At 36.1% G+C, this 22278-nt stretch overlaps 1 protein-coding gene and 1 pseudogene across 4 annotated transcripts in view; one reads left to right on the top strand and one right to left on the bottom strand.

The window, feature by feature from the left end:
• Window positions 1-22278, bottom strand: part of UACA (uveal autoantigen with coiled-coil domains and ankyrin repeats) — an 85977-nt gene that overhangs the window by 22655 nt on the left and 41044 nt on the right. For 2 of the 3 annotated variants that reach the window (XM_082443744.1, XM_082443743.1), the window contains exons 2-8: window positions 19404-19537; window positions 14373-14461; window positions 10918-10982; window positions 10072-10129; window positions 4252-4322; window positions 4042-4148; window positions 838-1019 (exon numbers count right to left, since the gene is read on the bottom strand). In XM_082443744.1, the coding sequence (XP_082299870.1) occupies window positions 838-1019; window positions 4042-4148; window positions 4252-4322; window positions 10072-10129; window positions 10918-10982; window positions 14373-14461; window positions 19404-19537 (706 nt within the window). Of the gene's footprint in view, window positions 1-837; window positions 1020-4041; window positions 4149-4251; window positions 4323-10071; window positions 10130-10917; window positions 10983-14372; window positions 14462-19403; window positions 19538-21688; window positions 22257-22278 lie in introns of those variants that run through there. The other variant, XM_082443742.1, reaches the window with a different exon arrangement.
• On the top strand, window positions 1027-3108 carry LOC309651524 (mitochondrial import receptor subunit TOM20 homolog pseudogene; annotated as a pseudogene). Its single transcript has one exon. The product of its transcript is annotated as a mitochondrial import receptor subunit TOM20 homolog pseudogene (transcript).

Consider the following 22278-nt stretch of genomic DNA (forward strand, 5'->3'; position numbering starts at 1 on the left):
AACCTGAAACCTCTTAATTCAATTTCTAGGAAGTGATCCTAAGGGTATAATAAAAATATGCTAAAATATTTATGCATAAGGACAGTCACTAAAGGACAGTCACTATTTATATTAGGAAAAACTGTATAAACAACTTAAATGACACCTATAGAAAACTGCTTAATTAAATTAAACTTAGATGGAATTTTATGCATCAATAAAAATCATACTGTAGAAAAATATTTATTTCGGAAAAGTCTTCGAACTATATTACACAAAAAGTAATCTACAGCTCTCTACAGGTGACCTCAATTTTATGCACAGAGAGAAGACTGGAAGGATATTCCTCAAAATGTTAGTAGAGGCTCCTCAGTGGTAGAATGAGTGGTTGATTTTACTTGCTGTGCTTTTCTGTGCTTTCCAATTTCTCTTTAATAAGCATAGGAAAATACTTGGCACAAGTATTCAATAAATCTTAGTTGAATATTTTAAATACATGTTTAAACAATGATTCTTTCTTTAAAACTTTTTAAGTTCGAGCTTAAGCACTTCACCCCTCCTCATCAAAAAATATATATTAGTAAAACACTTTATTTGGCTCTTTCTTTTCAGTTCTTAAATTACTCCACAGTAGAGTAGGGTTGACTGGATAAACTGGACAATACACGTAACACACACCGCCTCAAAACAAGTGACTATAATGTAAAACTGCACAGCTGGGGCAGACAGGGAGATGAACCAATACTGCTTATTGTAAGGAGTGTTTTGCCCCTTACGAACTGTAGCTCTACCATCTAAATCTTTAAAAGCTGCTCTTTATTAACTAGCACTTTTCTAGTGACAGAAAACTGCTGGTACCTTTGTTGGTATTTTCTGATGCAGTCTTCAGTAAGGTTAGAATGTCCAGATTGTCACCAATTCTTGCATAGTAAGAACTATCATGGCCAAGGGCATCCAGCAAGGTTACATCAGCACCATTTCTGATTAAGACTTCTACTGCATCTTTGCAACCATACTCGCAACCTAGCATGAGAGCAGTCCTAGAAGGCAAGATGGAAGAATAAAAGACCTTGAGAAGGATCCAAAAAAATACTTCAGGAATCTCTTTCAGAGGTCCCCTTCTTAAAGAACAGATATTACTTTAAAAAGCCACGTTGTTATAGACACAGATTTGACTTCATATTTTTATCTTATATTTTAACTCCATTGCATTTATAAAAACATTTGTTTTGTGTCTTAGTTTGCAGAGCTAACATTTTACATCTACCTACACACATTTGTTACTTCTACTACCAAATTAACCTCCTTTATTCCAGTCCTATGTACTACAAGTTAATTGCCACAAAGACCTTCCACAACTGATACTGTCACCTTATCTGTGCAAAACCTACAACGATAAACCCAAGCTATTTAAATCACTTTGCAGGCCTTTCCGCGTCCCGTCCCCCACGGCGGGCGGCGGGACAGAGTGACACAGTCCTTTCCGAGGGTTCTCGGCCAAGGGCTTCATCGCGGGCCCTGCTACCGCCAACCCCACTCCTCGTCGGAGAGAAGATGGAGGGCCGGAACAGCGCCATCTCCGCCGGCGTGTGCGGGGCCCTTTTCATCGGGTACTGCATTTACTTTGACCCCAAGAGATGGAGTGACCCTAACTTCAAGAACAGGTTGCGAGAACGTAGAAAGAAACAGAAGCTTGCCAAGGAGAGAACTGGACTTTCCAAGTTACCTGACCTTAAAGATGCTGAAGCCGTTCAGAAATTCTTCCTCGAAGAAATACAGCTTTCAAGAGTTACTAGCTCAAGGTGAATATGAGAAGGGTGTTGACCATCTGACAAATGCAATTGCTGTGTGTGGACGGCCACAGCAGTTACTGCAAGTGTTGCAGCAAACTCTTCCACCACCAGTGTTCCAGATGCTTCTGACTAAGCCCCCAACAATTAGAGAACTGTAAGTGCTCAGAGCTTGGCTGAAGATGATGTGGAATGAGAAACAAATGTCAACATAATAATCTCAATTAAAAAATATTTTTAAAATCTTAACTTGGAAGATGATCAGCTCTGGGGGAGTAAGGGCAAATAAGCTTGTTATGGACTGTCTTATACTGAAATCTACCAAAGTTAATTTTTACTTTGTGTAGATCCATTTGTCTGTTTTATTTATTTTCCCAGTGAAAAGTGTATTTTGTTAGAGAGGTTTTCATTTTATAAATACACTATCAGTTACTGAAAAAAATAAAATAAATAAATCACTTCGTGACCTGAACTACATCATGCAAACGTCCCCAATGAATCCCTTCTATTCCAAAACAAGAATCAGATTCCTGTTCCTGATTTCTCTCTTTAGAAGAGCCTTTCTTCTCCTACACATCTCCTTCACATTTTCACACTTAATTTTAAAATTTGCCTTCTCAAATAAACCTTCTTTGATTAACCCCATTATCATGGACCACTGGTTTATTCTGCCATGATAGAAATCGTCAGCACTTAAACATTTAACAGTATAATTGGCAGACCATAATAATGCAACAATTAAATCATCATGGAAATTTAGAAGTACTCTAGAAATTCTCTATTCTTACTGCTGAGGCAACCAACACTTAATGAAATGAAGTGACTTATCCTATATATGATTCTGTCTTCAACTGTGAATATTGAATTTCATACGGCAACTGATTTTTGCCTTTATTCGATGTCTGTTCTATTCCTCTTTTATACTCCCCGGTAGTTGCTGGAATGCAGTTTTACATAAAACAGGCATTAACAAATTTTTTGTTATAAGGGAAAAAATGTTACAGATAAGACAGGAAGAAAGAAAAGAAACTTGAATACAGAGTGTCAGAAACAGATTTTAATTTACCTTTAAAACCATCTGCTATGTAGTCTAAATATAATACACATTGCCCTATAGCATTGGTTTTTTTGTGAAGTTCCAATGAAAAAACACAGACAAACATACTTGGAAAAATAAAAGATCTATTAAAGAAATAAGGCATTGTATACGTGGATCAGCCAGATCACCCCTTTCTGATCCTAAAATTTATTTTTCAATCAAATTTTCTTAAACATGCTTGGAGCCAGATCATAGTATCACAAAAACAAAGTAATATTAAAAAAGCCACTTTCTTAAAAATCACATTAATGATTTAATTGCTTAAGAATTTCCTCCTTTGAGATGCCTGAACAATGAAAACAATCAGAGCTATAAAATCTGACATCCAAAGACTAATTATACTTATCTACTTCCAGTGAACTACAAACAATAGAATATGTGTTTAGAAGAATAAAAGTTAACTGAAAAGAAACCAACAATTTTACCAGTAATCATCTATACAATTTCAGAAACTTGTCATAAATTACTGTAATGCTTCAACTGGTGGAAGGGATGTATTTCAGATACTTTGTTGTCAGAAACTCCGTGACTATAAACATCAGAATTATAATATAGCAAGCAGCATGATACACTAGACCCAGAAAAGAAGACAGAGAGAATTACAGATAGAAATTGTTAGTGCACACCAACTAAAATAACATCAAATACAGGTGCAGAAATAAATTAATGAAATCTGTATTGGGGTACAGAAATGAACTCAGTTTCAGAGAAGGAGGTGGCATTGTGCCCAGCAGAAAGGAGAGAAAACACCTTGAGAAAATCTACACTGAAACATGTCAAGCTCCAGGACACGCAAGAACTCCTTTACTCTCAAAAGATTCACTAATGAAGAAGTAGAGACTGTAAATGTAATTTTTTATTCTTCTTCCTTATTTGAGCCCATTTCATTAAAGATTATTTTATAAGCTCAAAATAACTAGGATATAATTACTCTTTTCTTCAGTTCTTTGACCTGAACACAGGCCATAATCACTGCCTGTATTTCGAGTTTACCCTGTCATCATCCCCTATTTCCCTCTCCCTCCTTCTTCAGCCAACTCTGAAGAGTAATAAGGAGTGCTAATTCCAAGGAAGGGAGAACCACAGGGGATAGAAAGGCCAAGTCACAGCAGCAGAGCTTCAGGATCACTGTGCATCGAGTTGGTGTCTGGGGAGCCGCGATAAAAGAATTACCTGTTTTGTTTGTCCCTGGAATTGATATCCGCCCCTCTATCTATCAGCAGTTGACATATTGTTGGCCTACACATCTGAGTAGCCAGAACAAGCGGCGTCCGCCCATCCTAAGCAACAAGAAAAATAAGACAGCATTCAGACAACAAGTCTCCCAAAACATGAAAGTCAGAATACATGAGTTGAAATGAGAATAAACATAAACTGACTTACTACATCTTTGGTATTCACTGCGGCCCCGTGGTCGCAGAGCAGCTGTATGCTAGAAGGACAGTCTGCCATAGCTTTGAGGAACAAAGGAAAATGACAAATGGTGAACATCTGTTGGTAACACGTGGTGTTTCGCTAGACCCGTATAAGGCCTAAGTTCTTCAGTCCCTAAAGTACTAGCCTCACATCCTTCATTCTCAGTTTAGCATTATAAGCATTGATTTTTCTATCTGAAAATGGATTAGACAAGATCATTTTGTCAATTTTGTGTAATTTATTAGGACCAAGGAACACTGTCACTCTTGCAGAGGACAAGAATATACTGCTGTTCTAAGGGTAAACACTGATAACGAAAATCACGCTTAAACTTTCGATTTATAGTATATTTTAAAATGTGGCTATAACTTACTGAATCCTTGAAGTGTTAGGGCAGTTTTTTTAAAAGAATCATATACTTTTTTCTTTATAGAAGACCCACAGTAAAGAAAGTATGATTCATACAATTCATATTTCCTTTTCAAAGCAGAAACTGCAATGTCTGCCCTTGATGCAAAAGCAGGGTCATTTTGCTAAAAATTATATGATAAAATCACATGATGCCTCTTCTCTGATCAACACTACAGTCCATATTTGTATCAGGAAAAAAGTGGTCAAATTCATAAAGTACGATTGTGTTTATACTTCCCATGAGTTTTTATAAAAGTTTTATAAGTTGATACTAGTTTATTTGCACAAAAAAGTACTAAGTCAGCGTTCTTTTTTCTTTTTTTTTTGAGTGCAATTCAATAAAGTAAAACCAAATATACATTAAAAAATCAAGTAAATTTTTCATTTCTGATGTCTTTAATCCAGCAAGCCTTTTATATAAAATATATAATCAATCTTAAAAAAAAAAAAGATAAATTGAAACTGAATACATTAATTCAGGAATTATAAAATAACAACCATTCAGGCCCAATCAAAAATAAGAAGGAAAAAATGTAAAGCATAAAAAATTCCCGAGTTATACTATACTGAACAAATCAAGTCAGTATTAAAGGTGCGATGATGGAGAATGCCAGCTGTTCATCCTTGTTCCATGGTAACAAAACTGTGTTGGGCACAGGGGGGCTCACCTAGACCACAGTTCCCAGTCTCCTTTGCATGCAGGCATGACCACATGAGTTAGATCATGCCAATGGAATCTGACATGAGGGACATGTGCTACCTTCTGAGTCTAGGGCTTTAAAAAGTGGTTATACACTCTTCCATAATCTTTCTCCTTCCTGCTAGCAGGAAAACAGGTACCTATTATCAGCTTCAGCCTTAAAGATGAGGACAACACACCAGGCAATGGTGGAACTGCAAAATAGAAGAAATCTGGGTCCCTGAATGGCTATATGGAGCAGAGGTACAAGCCAATCTGATCATTAGGGCTGTGACATGAAAGAAATAAATTCTGTGTGTGTGTGTTTTTTTTTTAAAGCAAATGTTATTTTATTTTGTCACAGCAGTATAGTCTTATCCCTAACCAAGACAAAAATTGCTATGAGGAGTCAGGTGCTGTTGTAACAGATACCTAAATTATACAGCACTGGTTTAGTGGTTGGGTACTAGGTGGTCAGTAAACATATTTCAGGCTAGAAACCTTGTGATTTTTCTCATACTGTGGCAAAACATTTGATAGATCTATCATCTGTGCTAATTTACAAGGTACACTGTGTGACTATGGAGCCTTTCTAGGTGAAGCAATAGAAAAGAGCCAAAATTTTAGGGCATATTGGCAGCTGCTTACTGCTTTTAGTAAGAAAGAGATGAGGTCAACAAGAAAGAGATGAGGTCAAGCAAGAATTAGTTATGAACACAGATGGAAGGGAATAGAGTTTCTAGATATTTGGGACCTCACAGGTATAGAGAAGCCAATTGTTTCTCTATACCAAACAGCAAGATATAAAACTATCGTTGGTCACAACTTTTCTCAAAGACAGCCCAATAAGGAAAAATGAAAAAAAAACAAAAACAAAAAAACCAGATCCAGTCCTGGAATAAAGATCAGATTGAGGATACTATAGTCCCATCCAAGACTATTATTTCAGATGACTTTGAGGTGGCAGTATTAAAATGAACAACTGAACTTATTTACAAAACAGAAGTAGAGTCACGATGTAGAAAACAAACTTATGGTTACCAGGGGATGGGGTGGGGGCGGGGGGATAAATTGGGAGACTGGGATTGACATACACACACTACTATATATAAACTAGATTACTAATAAGGACCTATTGTAGAGCACAGGGAACTCTATTCAATACTCTGTAATGGCCTATACGGAAAAAGAATCTAAAAAAGGAGTAGGTATGTGTATATGTATAAGTGATTCGCTTCGTTGTACACCTGAAACTAATACAACATTGTAAATCAACTATATTCCAATAAAATTAAAAAAAAAAAAACTCTGTAAATTAACCTAATGTTCTACACAGTATTGAACATTTTATAAATCAATTTTCTAAATTTTGGTTAAAAAAATAAAATAAAGTGAGGTAGAGAATCATGAGTCCAGAAATAAAAACAAGAAATAAAGGAGGGTTAAGAACTTTATGTCCAGAAAATAAATGGTTCCTGACATATGGAAGTGGTTGGCAACAAACAGCCCAGAAACCTACCAAGGTTTTGAGGGAATGCACTACCCCAAATCCAAAAGCCCAGTCAGCTAAAACTAATAACTCTTCCTGTGCTTAAGCTGCCTATATAGAGGGCATACTTTCCAACATCCAATTTACCTGTGATCTTGGAGGATAATGGACAAGAACCTCCCAGAAGGCAGAGCTAGGGCCCACAGAGGACAATAAGGGATTTCTCCTAGGAAACAAAAGCGGGGGGCACCTGAAGGAGCTAACCAAGAAATTTACTCCAAGATCTCAGTTGAAAGCCTTTGCAAGTTTTGCTCAGCGGTATTTGATACCTGCTGTTGACTAGTGATTGCTGTGTATTTCCCAGTTCCCCCTTTTCCAAAAGGGAGTCTTTATTTTACTTATCCTGTTCTTGCTGCATCACTATATATTGTGAGGAGCAGATCTCTTTTCTTTGAGTTTACAAACTGTTGGACCATGAAGAGCCATTTCAGAGCCAAAAATTCACAAGTGCACATCACCCAGAAACCCCAGACTTTGAGATGGCTTCAGTGACTGAATTGGTTATGTATCCTCTCCCTTGGGGTGGGGGTAATGTTCTATGTGTGGGAAGTAGGGGCTGCAGGAATATCTGGAAGGCCAGAGGGCTGGACTGTGGCAATTGTTACCAAAATTTGTTCTCCCCTTCTTCTACAGTGTAGCAGCTCAGCCATGACTAGTTATCTTGAGATTACATTTCTGGGCCTCCTTTACACATAAATACAACTGACTTTGCTCTTGTTGATGGATTATGAGTAGAGGGCTATTTACCACTTCCAAGTCTGGGCCTTAGACTGTGGGCATGCGCTCCTCCTATTCTCCTTCCCTTTCCTGCCAGCTGGAACGCAGATATGACTACAACCCTGCTGCAATGACATTGCTGAGGAAGATACCAGAGGAAAGTGGAGCAACAAGATGGAAAGGATTCAGTTCATGAATGACCTCAAGCCACCTGCCAACCTATACCACTCCATTTTTTTTTATAAGCAACTGATATTGGAGTTCTTTTACTACATCGACTTGGTCTTCATTCTAACTTCATCTGTATACCTACTGAACAAATATTAAGATTTCAATCTGTTAAGTTGCACCAGTTTTAAAAACAGGGATAATAAAATCTATAATATACAAAAAATTACACATATTTACTGTACATATTTTGATGAGTTTGGACAAATGCATACACTGTAATACCCTCACCACAATCAAGGTACTAAACATATGGATCACCTCCACAAATTTCCTTGTGTCCTTTTGTGTGTCTGTGTGTTTTTTGGGGTTTGTTTTTTGGGGGTTTTTTTGGTGAGAATACTAAGTACTCTTTCCTCTTAATATATTTTAAAGTACACAATACCATATTGTTAATTATGTGCAATACGTTATTATATTACATTATACAATAATTATATACAATTTTTGTATAATAATTATACCTCAGTTAAGCAGTAAAAAAAAAACAACTAGGAAAAGTTGAACATTGAGTAAATGATATTGAAAACATTTTCAAATGCATTAGGTGTAATAATGGTATTACACTTAGGTTACAAAATAGAATCATTACCTTTCAGAGATAAAAACTGAATTGTTTATGGATAAAATTATATGATGTCTTGGATTTGATTTAAAATATGCCAAGTAGAGGAGAATAATGGGTGGTGGTATAAATGAATCAAGATTAGCCATGTGATGACAACTGTCTAAGCTGGATGAAGGGTATAAGGTATTTTAATATGATAGTCTAACTTTATTTTGAAATTTTCCATAATAAAACATTTTTAATAATTTTTAAAACATGATTATTAATAAGATTGGATGGATTGAAAAACAACTATGAGAAGATGGTAGGAGAATAGAAATATCATGTGACACGTATTCATACTTCATTAAGCAGCAAAATCATTTTAAAATTTCCATCAAGCACAATAAATTAGTGCTACAGAAATGAATTATATTTTTTTATGATTTTAAGTTTAATTTATAAATTTGTTTTGATGATTCCACAACTACACAAGCTTGATAAGTATATCACATATGAATCTAGGTCTATGTTTTTATTTATTTTTTAATTATTTAATTATTTTTATTTATTTAGGTAGTAATACAAAATTATCATAAAAATATAAAATATAAAATAAAACTATAGAAACTCACAGGGGTCATTGTGAGGCTTAAATGGTAATGTATGTAAAAATGTTCTGCAAAAAATAGCACTCTATACCAAATTTTTAAAAATGTATTGTGTGAGAGATTAAACTATCATAAAAATACATAAAATATTTTTAAAAAGGAAGAAAATCAAAAGTATAAAAGTTTGAAGGAAATTTGAAGTATAATACATTTTTAACAGAGACTACTCTAATCCTCTAATCTACCAAGGATACTCCATATACATAAAAGGAAACAGTAGGTTTTTTTGTTTGTTTGTTTGTTTTTCTTTCCTTTGAACGCCTAGTTAACTAGGAATTCCAGTCTTAGAGGAGTCTGCCCAGGGGTCAGACTATCTTACATTCCAAAAATCCTTAAATATTTAACTTTTTTCTAATCATTTTCTTTAAGACACCTAAAGAATAATGCAGATAAATTTTGATATACAGTATGATTAATAAAATCCTTGAAATTACTAATAGAAATCTCTTTTAAAATAGAGCAAATTACAATGATATGTAATTCAGCACTGACACCTCTAAATCAAAACAAGCACCATCACCATTAATTAAGAAGTTACTACATGCCAGGCACTATTCATGATTCAGTTATAACCACTACTGCAGTAGTATTAGTAACTTCATTTTGCAGATGAGGAAAATGAGGTTCAGACATGTTAATGAGGTAAATATAGTTTTTAAGAAAGAGAAGTCTTCCTCGTTCCCATTTCTCCTACCAGTTCCCAAGCAAACACATGGTACTTACAGCTCCTTGAGAGCAGGATTATGGTTTATTCATCTTTGGACTTTCAGTATCTAGCAACCTGGCCTGTAAATATTGGCTGAATGATTCTTTTTAAGCCGTACAATCCAATAAATTTCAAATCTGAATAAATAAAAAATTCATAACATTCTGTTTCTCCATGAATTATACAAATATATTCATGTTAAAACGTTGAAATTAATTTAAATGCCCAGCCATTTTAACAAAGATTTGTTTATGTCCAAGTGAAACCTTTGCTTATTACCTGCATCGTGAAGTGCGGTTCTTCCCTGCAGGTCTACATGTTCAGTGGGACAACTGTACTGTTAAAACACAGAAATTTAGTAATCTAAGAAAGTTTTATTTTCAAGTTAAATATCGAGACTCAAATGAACAGCTGTTATTTAATCTTAAAAATATTGCATTTATCAAAAACTCTAAAGAGTACTAGACAAGCCATAAATATTTTGACATGTGACAAATATAATAACATTATACTGTAAATTTAACAGTATTCCAGTAAACAGGAAAACATATGGTACATTACAATAGCATGAAATATAGAAACTGTTATTGTTTGGGGTTTTTTTCCAGCAAGAATTAAAACTTGAACAATTGAATCAGAAAAAACAAATGAGTTCTGCTGTGAAACTTAGTGGCAAACATGTTTAAGGAAATGTGTGACTAGACCTTTCAACTGAAAACGTAATTTAGCCCACTAGTTCACAGAATTTTGTGGTTGTCTGATTATAAGTTTAACTAATGATATTATGTAGTGAGTTATTGATGTTTATACAGAAATATATAGATCCTATGCTGTATCACTTCATCTCAAGTCATATACCAGATGACAGAAAATTCCAATCTCCAGCTAATGTCAACAGGAAGGTCAAGTCTTTGTTGTTTATTTTTAATACACTGAGTTATGCAATTCACTTCCCTCAGAGTTTTTGCTCTTTATTGTTCACATTCTTTCACAAATGATGGAAAAAATATTATGTAAGCTAACAGTCGAAGCTAGCCTACTATTTTCTTTGATCTCAAGTTCCAAAAACACATCCATTATTTGCAGTCAAAATAATAAAGTCAAAGTATTAACCACTTTTACTACCTGTAGAAGTTTTTGTAGACACAATGCATGTCCATACTTTGCAGCCAGGTGAAGAGCATTCCTCCCTAGAAAAGAAATAATTTTAAATATATGATAAGGGTTATTTTCTTCACATGTGAATTCTCCTTAGAAATGTGCTTCAGTTTTCCAAAATCAGTTGACAGACTACTTCATTTGTAGGCATGCTTTAAGTTTCTAAGATGTCTCACCCAGTTTCATATTTTAATTAGAGATAAGGTACACACCAAAACAATGAAGGTGGGAAGAAAAAATAAACATACAAACTCATTACAGAGCAAGAATTTTGTCTTATTCACCACTGTACCTCCAATACCTGGAGCAGTTCCTGAAACAGAGTAAGTAATTAAATATTGCCATAGGAGAGAAGGGAGAGAAAGAGAAAGAGAAAAAAAAGGAATGGGGATAGGAGGGAGAGAAAGATAACTAGATTTCACATAACATTTCTCAATAGGCAGTGTGGATACTAAAATGGAGAAAGGTTAAGAGATGTGTCAAAGAAAGGGTATTCTCTAACTAATTTTTATGCTTCAACTAAAATTCAAAGTTTACAAAGAGATTCTGTCTCTGAAAATCAGACAATTTGTTCAAATATGTGACTAAAATGTGCAAATTTAAAGGAAATGATGAGGGGAGCAGGGAAGAGGTCACCAGATAATCTGGAAGGTTAACTCTGAATACTGAAAAAGGTAATTTGCAGAGAACATTCTACCTCCAAACACTATTTCTCCTAATTGTACTTCTTTATACAAATATCTTTCTTGGATGGTGAAAACTACAAGGGTTTCACCAGACTATTCCAGCTTCCAATCTTTTTTTTTTTTAAATAACGTCTCATGTACACTATTTTTTTTTTTAATTAACTTATTTATTTATGGCTGTGTTGGGTCTTCGTTTCTGTGCAAGGGCTTTCTCTAGTTGTGGCAAGCGGGGGCCCCTCTTCATCGCGGTGCGCGGGCCTCTCACTATCGTGGCCTCTCTTGTTGCAGAGCACAGGCTCCAGACGCGCAGGCTCAGTAACTGTGGCTCATGGGCCCAGTTGCTCCGCGGCATGTGGGATCTTCCCAGACCAGGGCTCGAACCCGTGTCCCCTGCATTGGCAGGCAGCCAGCTTCCAATCTTTAATGCTCTTAATTTCCCTCTAACTTCACAAACTTCTCCAAACATAACTGTACTTCACAAGTAGACCTTTCTGCTAGAAAAGTAATGTGTGTTCTGTTCATCCTGGATGAAGGAATAAACTGACTTTCAACTCTCATTCAGTTTTATATGCATGTAGATACGTGAATAAGTTTTGCTGGGTCTGATCATTTCTGTGTAGCTAACAGGTTCTAGAGCAAAAGGCAGTGAGTCCAGACCTTTGAACAGATATAACATATTCAACCACTCCTAAACATCCTCTACAAATAAGTCAGATGTAACAATTTCAAATTTCAATTTGCTACTGTTCATGAACAAACTTTCTAGAAACATTTCACATCCTGAAAAGGGACTAGAATAACTGTCACTTACACGAGAAGTTAAGAGAGAGCATGGAGTGGATAGTGAGGATAGACACAGTGGCAACAGTCCCTGGTGTTTACCAAAACGCCACAGAAACTTGGTCACATTAAAATGTCAGGTCAGGGCTAAGGAAATACCAAATCCAGCCACTTGAGATAGTATAGCAAAAAATCATGGAAATATCACATCTAAAGTATATCACCCTGAATTACACCAAAGGCACGTACCTGGCAAGACCTGGGTCACATATACCTCAAAACCACACTAACTTGAAATCTAGTTATTTTCAATCTACTTTTATATTGCTAGCAAATAAAGGAGTTAAGATAAAATCCATAAAGATTGTTTAATCAAATTTTTATCAAATATCCACATCTGGATTATAACAGACAATATAACAGCAAATGAGACAAGGTCCTTGTTCTCAGGAAAGGACAACTCTAAAGACAAACATAATTAAACCCATCAATAAAAACATGACTAAACAACAGCAAAAACAAAAGACAAAATGGGTAAAACAAGGTATGCCGGAATGCAGTATATGAAAAGACTTGGGAAAGCATTTGAGCTTCATCTGCACTGAAGGAGGGAGGGCAAAAGTCACTTAGACTGGCCACTAGGCCGAAATGTCCAGAGCAGAAAGAACACAGACAAAAACAAGAAAGACACGTGTTTGAACTGGAATCAGCACAATAAATAAATAAAGTCTTATGAATTCTGAAATGGTACGGTTAATCCAAAATTTCTAAAAATAAATATTCTTCTGCATCAGTGGAAAACATATATATAAGTAATAACAGTTTTTTGTTCATTCAGAGGTGGCAAATAAATTGAGTTTCATCTTCAATTAAGGTAACTTTAGGTAAAGATTTTCCTCACTAACTCATTTGTGATCTCTCTCTCTCTCCCTCCTTGCCTTCCATTTCCAAACACAATGCTGTTTAACAGTAATGTATTTATTTATTACATGTATTTACATGGAGTCATAGGATAAAACATTAAAGTTGTCAAGGACATTCTCTGCTCTAGGTCAACTCCCGTATTTAACTGAAAAACAAAGTAGAAGTGCAGAGAAATAAGCTGCCACAGGTCTCAGAGAACTGAGAATGATTGTCCAGATGAACAGAAAACTAAAATACTGAAGAAAAGCAATAGCTATACTCAAATACTTAAAATCTATCTTGTGATGTGCAGACAAACTTATGCTGTAATATTTTAAAAGATAGACATAGGTATGACTAAGTTTAAGCAGAAGGCCTGGTAAGAGACAGACTTAAACTGTCTATTAGAAATAATTTTTATAAATATAGCTAGCTAAACACAGACCAGGTCTCCTCATGAGGCATAATGGTTAAAAACACAAACTCTGACTGCAACTCATCCACTGAAAGACCCTGGGCAAGTGGCTTAACAGCGCAGTGCCTTGCAGCCTCATTGGCTTGATGTGAGGATAAAATGAGTTAGTACATGTAAAGCGCTTAGCAGAGTAGTTAAATCTATGTTAAATAAGTGTCACCTCTTCTTGTTATGATCACTACTGGTGACGTTGTTATTATGAGACAGTTAGTTCCTATACACAAGAAATGTCCAACCAAAAACCAAATGACGTCAGGACAGCGAGAATTCATATACTGAAGAGTATATGACTATAAACTAAATGGCCCCTAAAGGTTCTTCAAAGTCTGAGATTTTAGAATCCTGTAGCACTACCAAGACCAGCCCTAGACCTCAGGTCTCCAGCTGCTCATCCGTTCGGTCATCCTTTCTGCTACATCCCCAGTACTTGCCCTCTCCCCCAGAGCAATACCTCAGCTAATTAGAAACAGAAAGTTAAGGATTTCTCTTTGTAAATCACATTTAGGTCTGATTTAGAGCATTGGCAGTGGACAATGCTTGTCTTCTCTGTTGGTAACTGACTATGGAGGCAAACGTACCTGCGGTGTCACTGGTTGTAATATCAACTCCATGTATGAGGATGGCATTCAAACACTCAAGATTCCCCTTTGAGGCTACAACATGAAAGCTAAACAAAAAGAAAATACTTGTTATGCCATGGAAACTACTCAAGGTCAACTTAAATGTTACATAAATGTCACCTTATATTTAATACTCACACATACATACACACACGTGTGATCATGCATTTTAAAGGCTACGTTAGAACACCTATATATTTAATACAAGAAAAAAGAAACCTATCTCATATTACTGAAAAACTCATTTTAATCCAAATTTACATTATTACCTCTATAGTTTATCATTTCAATAACAAAGGCACTGGTGTTTAGACCTTAATAAATGCACTGAAAAGTTTCCATCAGATTATTTTGCTTAGTTTCAAATATACTGAAACCGCCAAAACAAATGAAGTTACCACGGAATGCTAAGGCCAAAGACAGATCAAAACACTTATCCATCTCTTTAGAATTATCATATTAAACCTGGCATAGAAAAGTCTTCAAAACAAGCTAAGCTACACTTGAAAGCCACAAAAGATCTGGCATCATCTTCTTCCTGAAGTACTACCACATTATTCTTCCTTTTACTCAGAGACCTGTATGACTGGTTCAAATTTCACACAAACAGACAGAGTTGAACACGTTTTCTAATAAGGCAAGTAAAGCCTGCTTAAAAAAATAACTTTAAGCCATCAAGTACTCAAGATACATGATAAAATATCCCATTGTTTCTTTGATCATCTAATACTTTCTTAATCAATAAACATTTACAGAAATATTTTGTGTGCATTAAGAACTGACATTGTAAGTAAATACTGTAGGACTTGTTGGCAAAGGACACTGAACTCAGGTCCTAAACGATATCGTACCCATCGTGAAGATGCCAGGAGGTAAAGGCTCAGCAAGGTGCCTGGATACAGACACACTTGGCAGCACACTCCCTGTCGGGGTCTTCCCTAACCATACCATTTGAAAATTTTACATTTCCCCATCCTCTGCAACCTTAGTACTCCTAGCTCCCCCATCCTGGCCTTCATTATTCTAAGTAGAATTACACATTTTCTAATACTATATATAAATTCAAGATTTATTTTCTTTATGGTCTATTAATCTCTTCCTACTCAACTAACTAGATGAAAGCGGGAATTCTTGTCTGTTCTGCTTCCTATTATATTCCCAGAACCAATGAAAGTACCAGACAGATGATGCACCCTCAAATATCTGAATAACTGAATGCTTAGAGACAAAATCTGGAGATAGCTAGCAAATTCATTTCCAGATATTACAACACTAGCTATGCCTCTATTAGTATTATAAGGGATATAAATGCAAACTAGAGACTGAGCACTACTAAGTAAAGTAAACCAGGTTTGTGTAAAGTTTGAATTAGAAGGAAAGAGATGTTTCTGATAAAAGGAATATAGTGTTCTTAAAAGTCAGATAAGTTCTCCTTAAATTGCTATAAGGCTGAGGGTATCAATCTCTTTGCAACACTGAAGTGGGGAATTATACTATGCAATGCATCATGAGAACCTTTTGAGGAATGGTAATTTCCGTCAAGCAAAGGTTTTTAGTCTTCCAACAATCTTGGGGATCTCATGTTTTGTCTGCTTGTTTTCATTTCTTAGCTCACAAAATCTGAAAGACTTCTTTCTTCAAAATAACTCAACATTATACTGATGATGCACTTAAAAGGGCAGAAATCACAGCAAATCTACAATGCATTATTAATACTGTTGAGCTATAAATAGTAGATGTGCTTCAGAAAGAAGATATATCAATCATTAAATTGTACACAGAGTTGCAAAGGAAATTTGGAAAACTGCTTTATAGAAATACTCCTTTTCAATTAAAAGAATCAACTTTAAGTTTTCGTTTTTTAAACAAGACAAGTACTTTTACTTCTATAATAGGAGATCCAGGTAATATGGACAGTCCCCACCTCTGAGGACAACTAGAAGAGCTGCATAAAAAATAATACATCTGCTTGAAGGTATCAGTAGGCTAACAAGATAGTGAAAAATTACTAGGCCAGTATGCAGGGAAGGACAGAGGCCCAGAGAGGTGAGCTTGGTATTTGGGGCTCCTTTCTGTCTAGGAGCATTTGCTGATTCCAGAGAAAACAGCTGGGAGGCTGAACGGTACTTTTGACAGCCTGAGGGGATGGGGAGACAGGAACTGGAATCCATGGCTCTCCAAGTGGCAGTGAAGATTCTTGGTGAACCTGCCCCATTTTGCCTGGGCAAAGGGCTACACCCTAAGAAAGAGGCGAACAGGAAGAAAACAGATCCTTGCAGTGACTATGGCTAGGCCTCAAATATTTCATTTTTGAAATTGGATAGAGGTCAAGAAGGACATGTTACTTTTGTCTTAAATTTCAAGAATTAAAAACCAAAAAAATCATTCAAAATAACATTATTTTTATAATTACAGAAAATATATTTGTAATATGTCCTATACTTGACTAAATATAAAATGCTTTAATTAAGAAAGAATACAGGGGGCTTCCCTGGTGGCGCAGTGGTTGAGAATCTGCCTGCCAAGGCAGGGGACACAGGTTCGAGCCCTGGTTTGGGAAGATCCCACATGCCGCGGAGCAACTAGGCCCGTGAGCCACAACTACTGAGCCTGCGCATCTGGAGCCTGTGCTCCGTAACAAGAGAGGCCGCGATAGTGAGAGGCCCGCGCACCACAATGAAGAGTGGCCCCCGCTTGCTGCAACTAGAGAAAGCCCTCGCACAGAAACAAAGACCCAACATAGCCAAAACTAAATAAATAGATAAAAGAAACCATGTTCTCATGTGACAAATTTAAAAAAAAAAAAATTAAAAAAAAAAATCTCTGAACTTTAAAAAAAAAAAAAAAGAAAGAATACAGTTTGTGTGTGAATAACAAAAGGAAAATATTTTATCCTATGAATCCCAGAAAGAATTCTACTTCCTACAGTGAAAACCTCAGAAACTAATACTACTCAAATACTTCACAAACTAAAGTTCATAGTTAATCAAATTACACCAGATTTTCGTAATTCTGACCATTAATACAAATAATTTCCCTCAAAATTGAACCTTAGATCAAAAAAATCTGAACAAAAACTCAAGTAATCATTCATTCAAAACATTCAAAGCATGGACAGACAGAACTGAAGAAATTAGGTTTCACTGAAGATTTTCATCCCAAAGAAGATCCTTTTATCTTTTAACATCTTGGCATTTTGGAAAAAAAATATGAAAAACAGTCAGTTTTAGATATTAAATTTTCACTATTTATACTGTGAGCCCTATAAATGGTTTAAAATTAGCAAAAATAGAAGCAGGACTCAAAATAACCAGTTTCTGTAGCTATCAAATTGCCTACTTGATAAAACTGAAACAGTATAAAAAAATTGGAACTTCTCAAACTTTATTGCTCTTATGAACAACTTAAAGTCACGCTTTGCTATTTTCACTATACTTAAATATCTAAGCATTCTAAGGTAGTGACCTACATCAAACATTAACTATCCACTTCCTAATATTCATTTCTATATTTAGTATCTGGTTTCCAGTTATAATGGTCTAAAAAAAACCTTACACAAGTATAAGGCGGAGAGGAATTTTAGGAAACGAGACTTTTCACCTCTAACTTTGGAAGGTTTCCCAGATAAGGTTTTAACTGCTATATTTATAGAGGGTAGTAACAGAAGCTAGATCTACCCTTTAATCCAACTGCTCCCCATCCTCAACAGGAAGAGAAATGATAAAGACTGGGGAGGGGTGAGAGAAAAGATACCTGGTTCATAAGCATGTAAAGTCCTCAGTAACACAAAAGCAAAAGGGTTGGATCACTACCTGTATCTCCCTAAGTCACACTAGTCATTCTGCCTCCCTACTGCCCTAAACATTCTCATTTAAATTAATTACCCAAATATAAAAATGGATTGGGGGTTAAGAGGAAAAGGCAGTGTAATTTACAGAACTCTTCCAAGACAGAAAACTTGGGTTTACATCACAGACCTGTGACTTTTTTCTTTTTTTTTTGGCTGCATTGGGTCTTCTTTGCTGCGTGTGGGCTTTCTCTAGTTGTGGCGAGCGGGCTTCTCATTGCAGTGACTTCTCTTGTTGTGGAGCACGGGCTCTAGGTGCGCAGGCTTCAGTAGTTATAGCACGCAGGCTCAGTAGTTGCGGCTCGCGGGCTTAGTTGCTCCGCGGCATGTGGGATCTTCCCGGACCAGGGCTCGAACCCGTGTCCCCTGCCTTGGCAGGTGGATTCTTTTTTTTTTTTTTAATTAATTAATTAATTTATTTATTGGCTGTGTTGGGTCTTCGTTTCTGTGCGAGGGCTTTCTCTAGTTGCGGCAAGTGGGGGCCACTCTTCATTGAGGTGCGCGGGCCTCTCATTATTGCGGCCTCTCTTGTTGCGGAGCACAGGCTCCAGACGCGCAGGCTCAGTAATTGTGGCTCACGCGCCTAGTTACTCCGCGGCATGTGGGATCTTCCCAAACCAGGGCTTGAACCTGTGTCCCCTGCACTGGCAGGCAGATTCTCAACCACTGCGCCACCAGGGAAGCCCGGCAGGTGGATTCTTAACCCCTGCGCCACGAGGGAAGCCCAGACCTGTGACTTTTAATGAGACTAGACCAAGTTATTTAACCTCTGTAAACTTTTCCCTACTTTTTTCAAAGGGCCACTGCGAGGATCAAATATGATAAGGAGTATTAAAAAGCTTATAAACAAAATTGCACCGAATAAAAATGCACCAAATAACCCAGGCTATGGTTTGCACAGCACCCAAACAACTAGACCACTGGGTAGTATTTTAGTATTCTTTCTCTCACTTGAAAATCTTTCATATTGAGAACAATTATTAGTCCAAATTGTTTGAAAGTGATGTTGAAAGATTTTATAGTGTGGGTTTTGATAAAGGTTTTTTTAAATTAAATGTTGATAACCATAATTCACAAATTTCATTTGTATCCCAATGGTCTACCCAAATTCTCTTTAGGGAATTATCGTCAGTAATACTCACGCAGATCTGCCTTCCACATCTAGTTTGCCTGGATTGACCCCTTTTTTAGCAAGGAGTGAGGACACTTTTTCTACATCTCCCCTTTCTGCTGCTTTCATCAATCGGTCATCATATTTGTTCCAATCTGCTGCTTGCTACAAAAAAGAAAAAAAGAATGTAAACATGGCATACTATATATATTAGTAAGACTTCCCAAAGAAGGGGAGAAAAAAAAGAGAAGGGAAAGCAGTAATGTATAATACATCACTCAGTTACCAGCTGCACCCCAAATTTCCTTGTCCCTGCTGTTCCAACGTCACAAAAAGAACCTTTCCAAAACACCTGATGTACAAGAAATATTTTAATTATACTTTTGAGAAAAAGGATGTCTCTCATGTTTTCTGCCCTGCTTTCTTTGCCTTCAGAGCAGAGAAAGGAGATGAGCAACTGTTGAACACCTACCCTGTTCCAGGCATGAATGACTCGAACAACCCTAGTAAACTAGAATTATCATCCCCACTTAACAGATGAGAAAAATCAAGGCTCCAGGGACATTAAATGACTCAAGCAGCCAAGCCCAATCAAGATTTCTCATGACTTCCAAAATCAGTGTGCTCTTTTTTTTCCTATTCTGTAACTCATGCTTTCAGATTTGGCTCTGATTATCTCCTAAGACCCTTAGATACAGTGGAATTCTGCACACCTTTTAAGAACCCCACCACCACTACTCGTTTAAAAGGCACTGTTCGAAATATAATTATGGAGGCAAATTACACACATGTACACTCAAGAGAAAAAGCAATCCATTATGCTTATATATTAGGATAAAAAGAAACTTCTACATAGAATAAAATGAAAAAAAGACTCTAAAGTATTAACTACTTAAAAATCCTAAAATTATAGGATCACAGATGACTTTCATTTTCTTCCTTCTTTACATTCAACATATATTGCTTTTGTTAAAAAAAGATTTTTTATTTCAACAAAAAGTTAGCGCATGTGTATTTAAAAGGAAGCTCAAAGGCAATTTTTTTTAAATAGGAGAATGTATCACATGATGTATATTTTAATTATATCAAGGTTATCTTTAGCTCTGATTGGAGAAAATATATTCAAGACATTCTGTAGCCAATAACTTCAACCTTTTCTTAGTAGGTAGAAATGTAGAATCCAGCACTAAAATATACATTATTTAAACAAGTAAGGTTTTAGCCTTTTAAAATTTTATACAGTCAACTTATTGCTAAATTCTTTGCTAAGTCCAGCATCATTTCTAGACCAAAAAAAGATGTACATATTTTTCACTTAACTTACAAAGCAATTCCTATATCCACAAATACCATAACAAATTTCTGGAGGGGGGAAATGAATCACTTAAATGAAGCGTATCCTCTAAATATTTGATCAGTATGATTATTTTATATCTACTATCCCCTCTAAACCAGAAAAAAAGAAAGCAACCAATTTTCTAGCTAAATAAGCAATGTATTCATTAAATACTTGAAGTGAAAAATATAAAGACTGAATATGAAAAAAGATAAATACATTAAAATTTTAACCCACCCCTGAAATCTGATTCAAGTACCTACACAGATTTCAGAATTGTTGTCTCTAGTCAAATTTGGAAATGAACCCACTTCCTTCTAACTTGAAAAGTTCAAACTACCAACTATGAGTAGTGGCTAAGCCCTACTCACTAGCTCAAAGTCTAAACTACATTTTAGGCATCCCCTTTCTTTAGCTTTAAAACAAAACAATCAGTTTACTGACTCTAAATTGGGGAGTGGTAGTAGAGGTAGGCTTTGTGTTTTCAAATGCCTAAGGGATTAAGTCATGTTTAGCACACAAACACTTGCTCTAAATTGATTAGTTTATCCTTGCACTTAGAACAACCCAACTTTATTTCCAGGTAAAGTCCTGGTGGAGAAAGGAGCTATTTAAAACACTAAAACAATTGTAAAATCCAAAAGTAAGGCTCTTTAAAAGATAATTAAATGGAATTAAAGTCTCATATTATCCTGTGATTCTCAATTCTACTCCACTAAGCATTGTTTTCCATTTTGGTCCACTGTCAGTTAACAGAAATACTGCTCAATTATTAAGATTCTATTATATGCTTTTTAAACACAGAAAAAGAAACAAGAACTTTTGTTTTCTATCACTAACCCCAATCTGCTAATCAAATAAAGCAGAGAGAATATAATAAGACAAAGAAACCAAAATTAATAAGACAGTACATTTTAAAAGAATACAGTTCAAAAAGCCTAGCCAAGACTCTTGTTACACTGGACTACAGGGATACCTACTCTGTTCTTAGGAGCACAAGAAAACCAACAGTTCATCATAGACAGGATTTAGTTTCTTGTTGTTAACAGCAAACTACTTCGCATTAAGTTACAAATCTCTGTAGCTCACAAAGCAAACCCTCAGAGAAACGCCTAACAAGTGACTCGGTCCTTCTCGTTACAACTCTTCCTGTTCTGCAGTCTTCATGCTGGGCTACACTTAGCTTGGATCTCTAACGATATTTTCTTCATCTTCAGAATCCTTCTCCGCCTTCATAACGCTTGAAAATTATCTTCCTTGCTGTGCAGCACTTGAGTAAGAGCAGCCCCAAATCAGGTACTGTAACTCCTCCTATTTGTTATTCTTTAGAAGCTGTCTTTCAAAGTTGTCCCTTTTCAGGGACTCCACTGGAAAACTTCAACTCTGCATCCTGCCGCCTCAACACTGCAACACAGACCAGCGTCTGTGCACGATAAAGCTGTCCACATCCAAATCACCCCGTAAGCAGTGTGTAGGCTGTCTCCCATTGGTCAGGATCTATTTTAGATTCCATAGGCCTTGACAGCTGAGTGATAGATAGAGAAGAGCAGCTAAGAATATACTGTAAATT

Source organism: Balaenoptera physalus (genome assembly GCF_965194825.1).
Source record: "Balaenoptera physalus genome assembly, chromosome: 2".
Classification (NCBI taxonomy): Eukaryota; Metazoa; Chordata; class Mammalia; order Artiodactyla; family Balaenopteridae; genus Balaenoptera; species Balaenoptera physalus.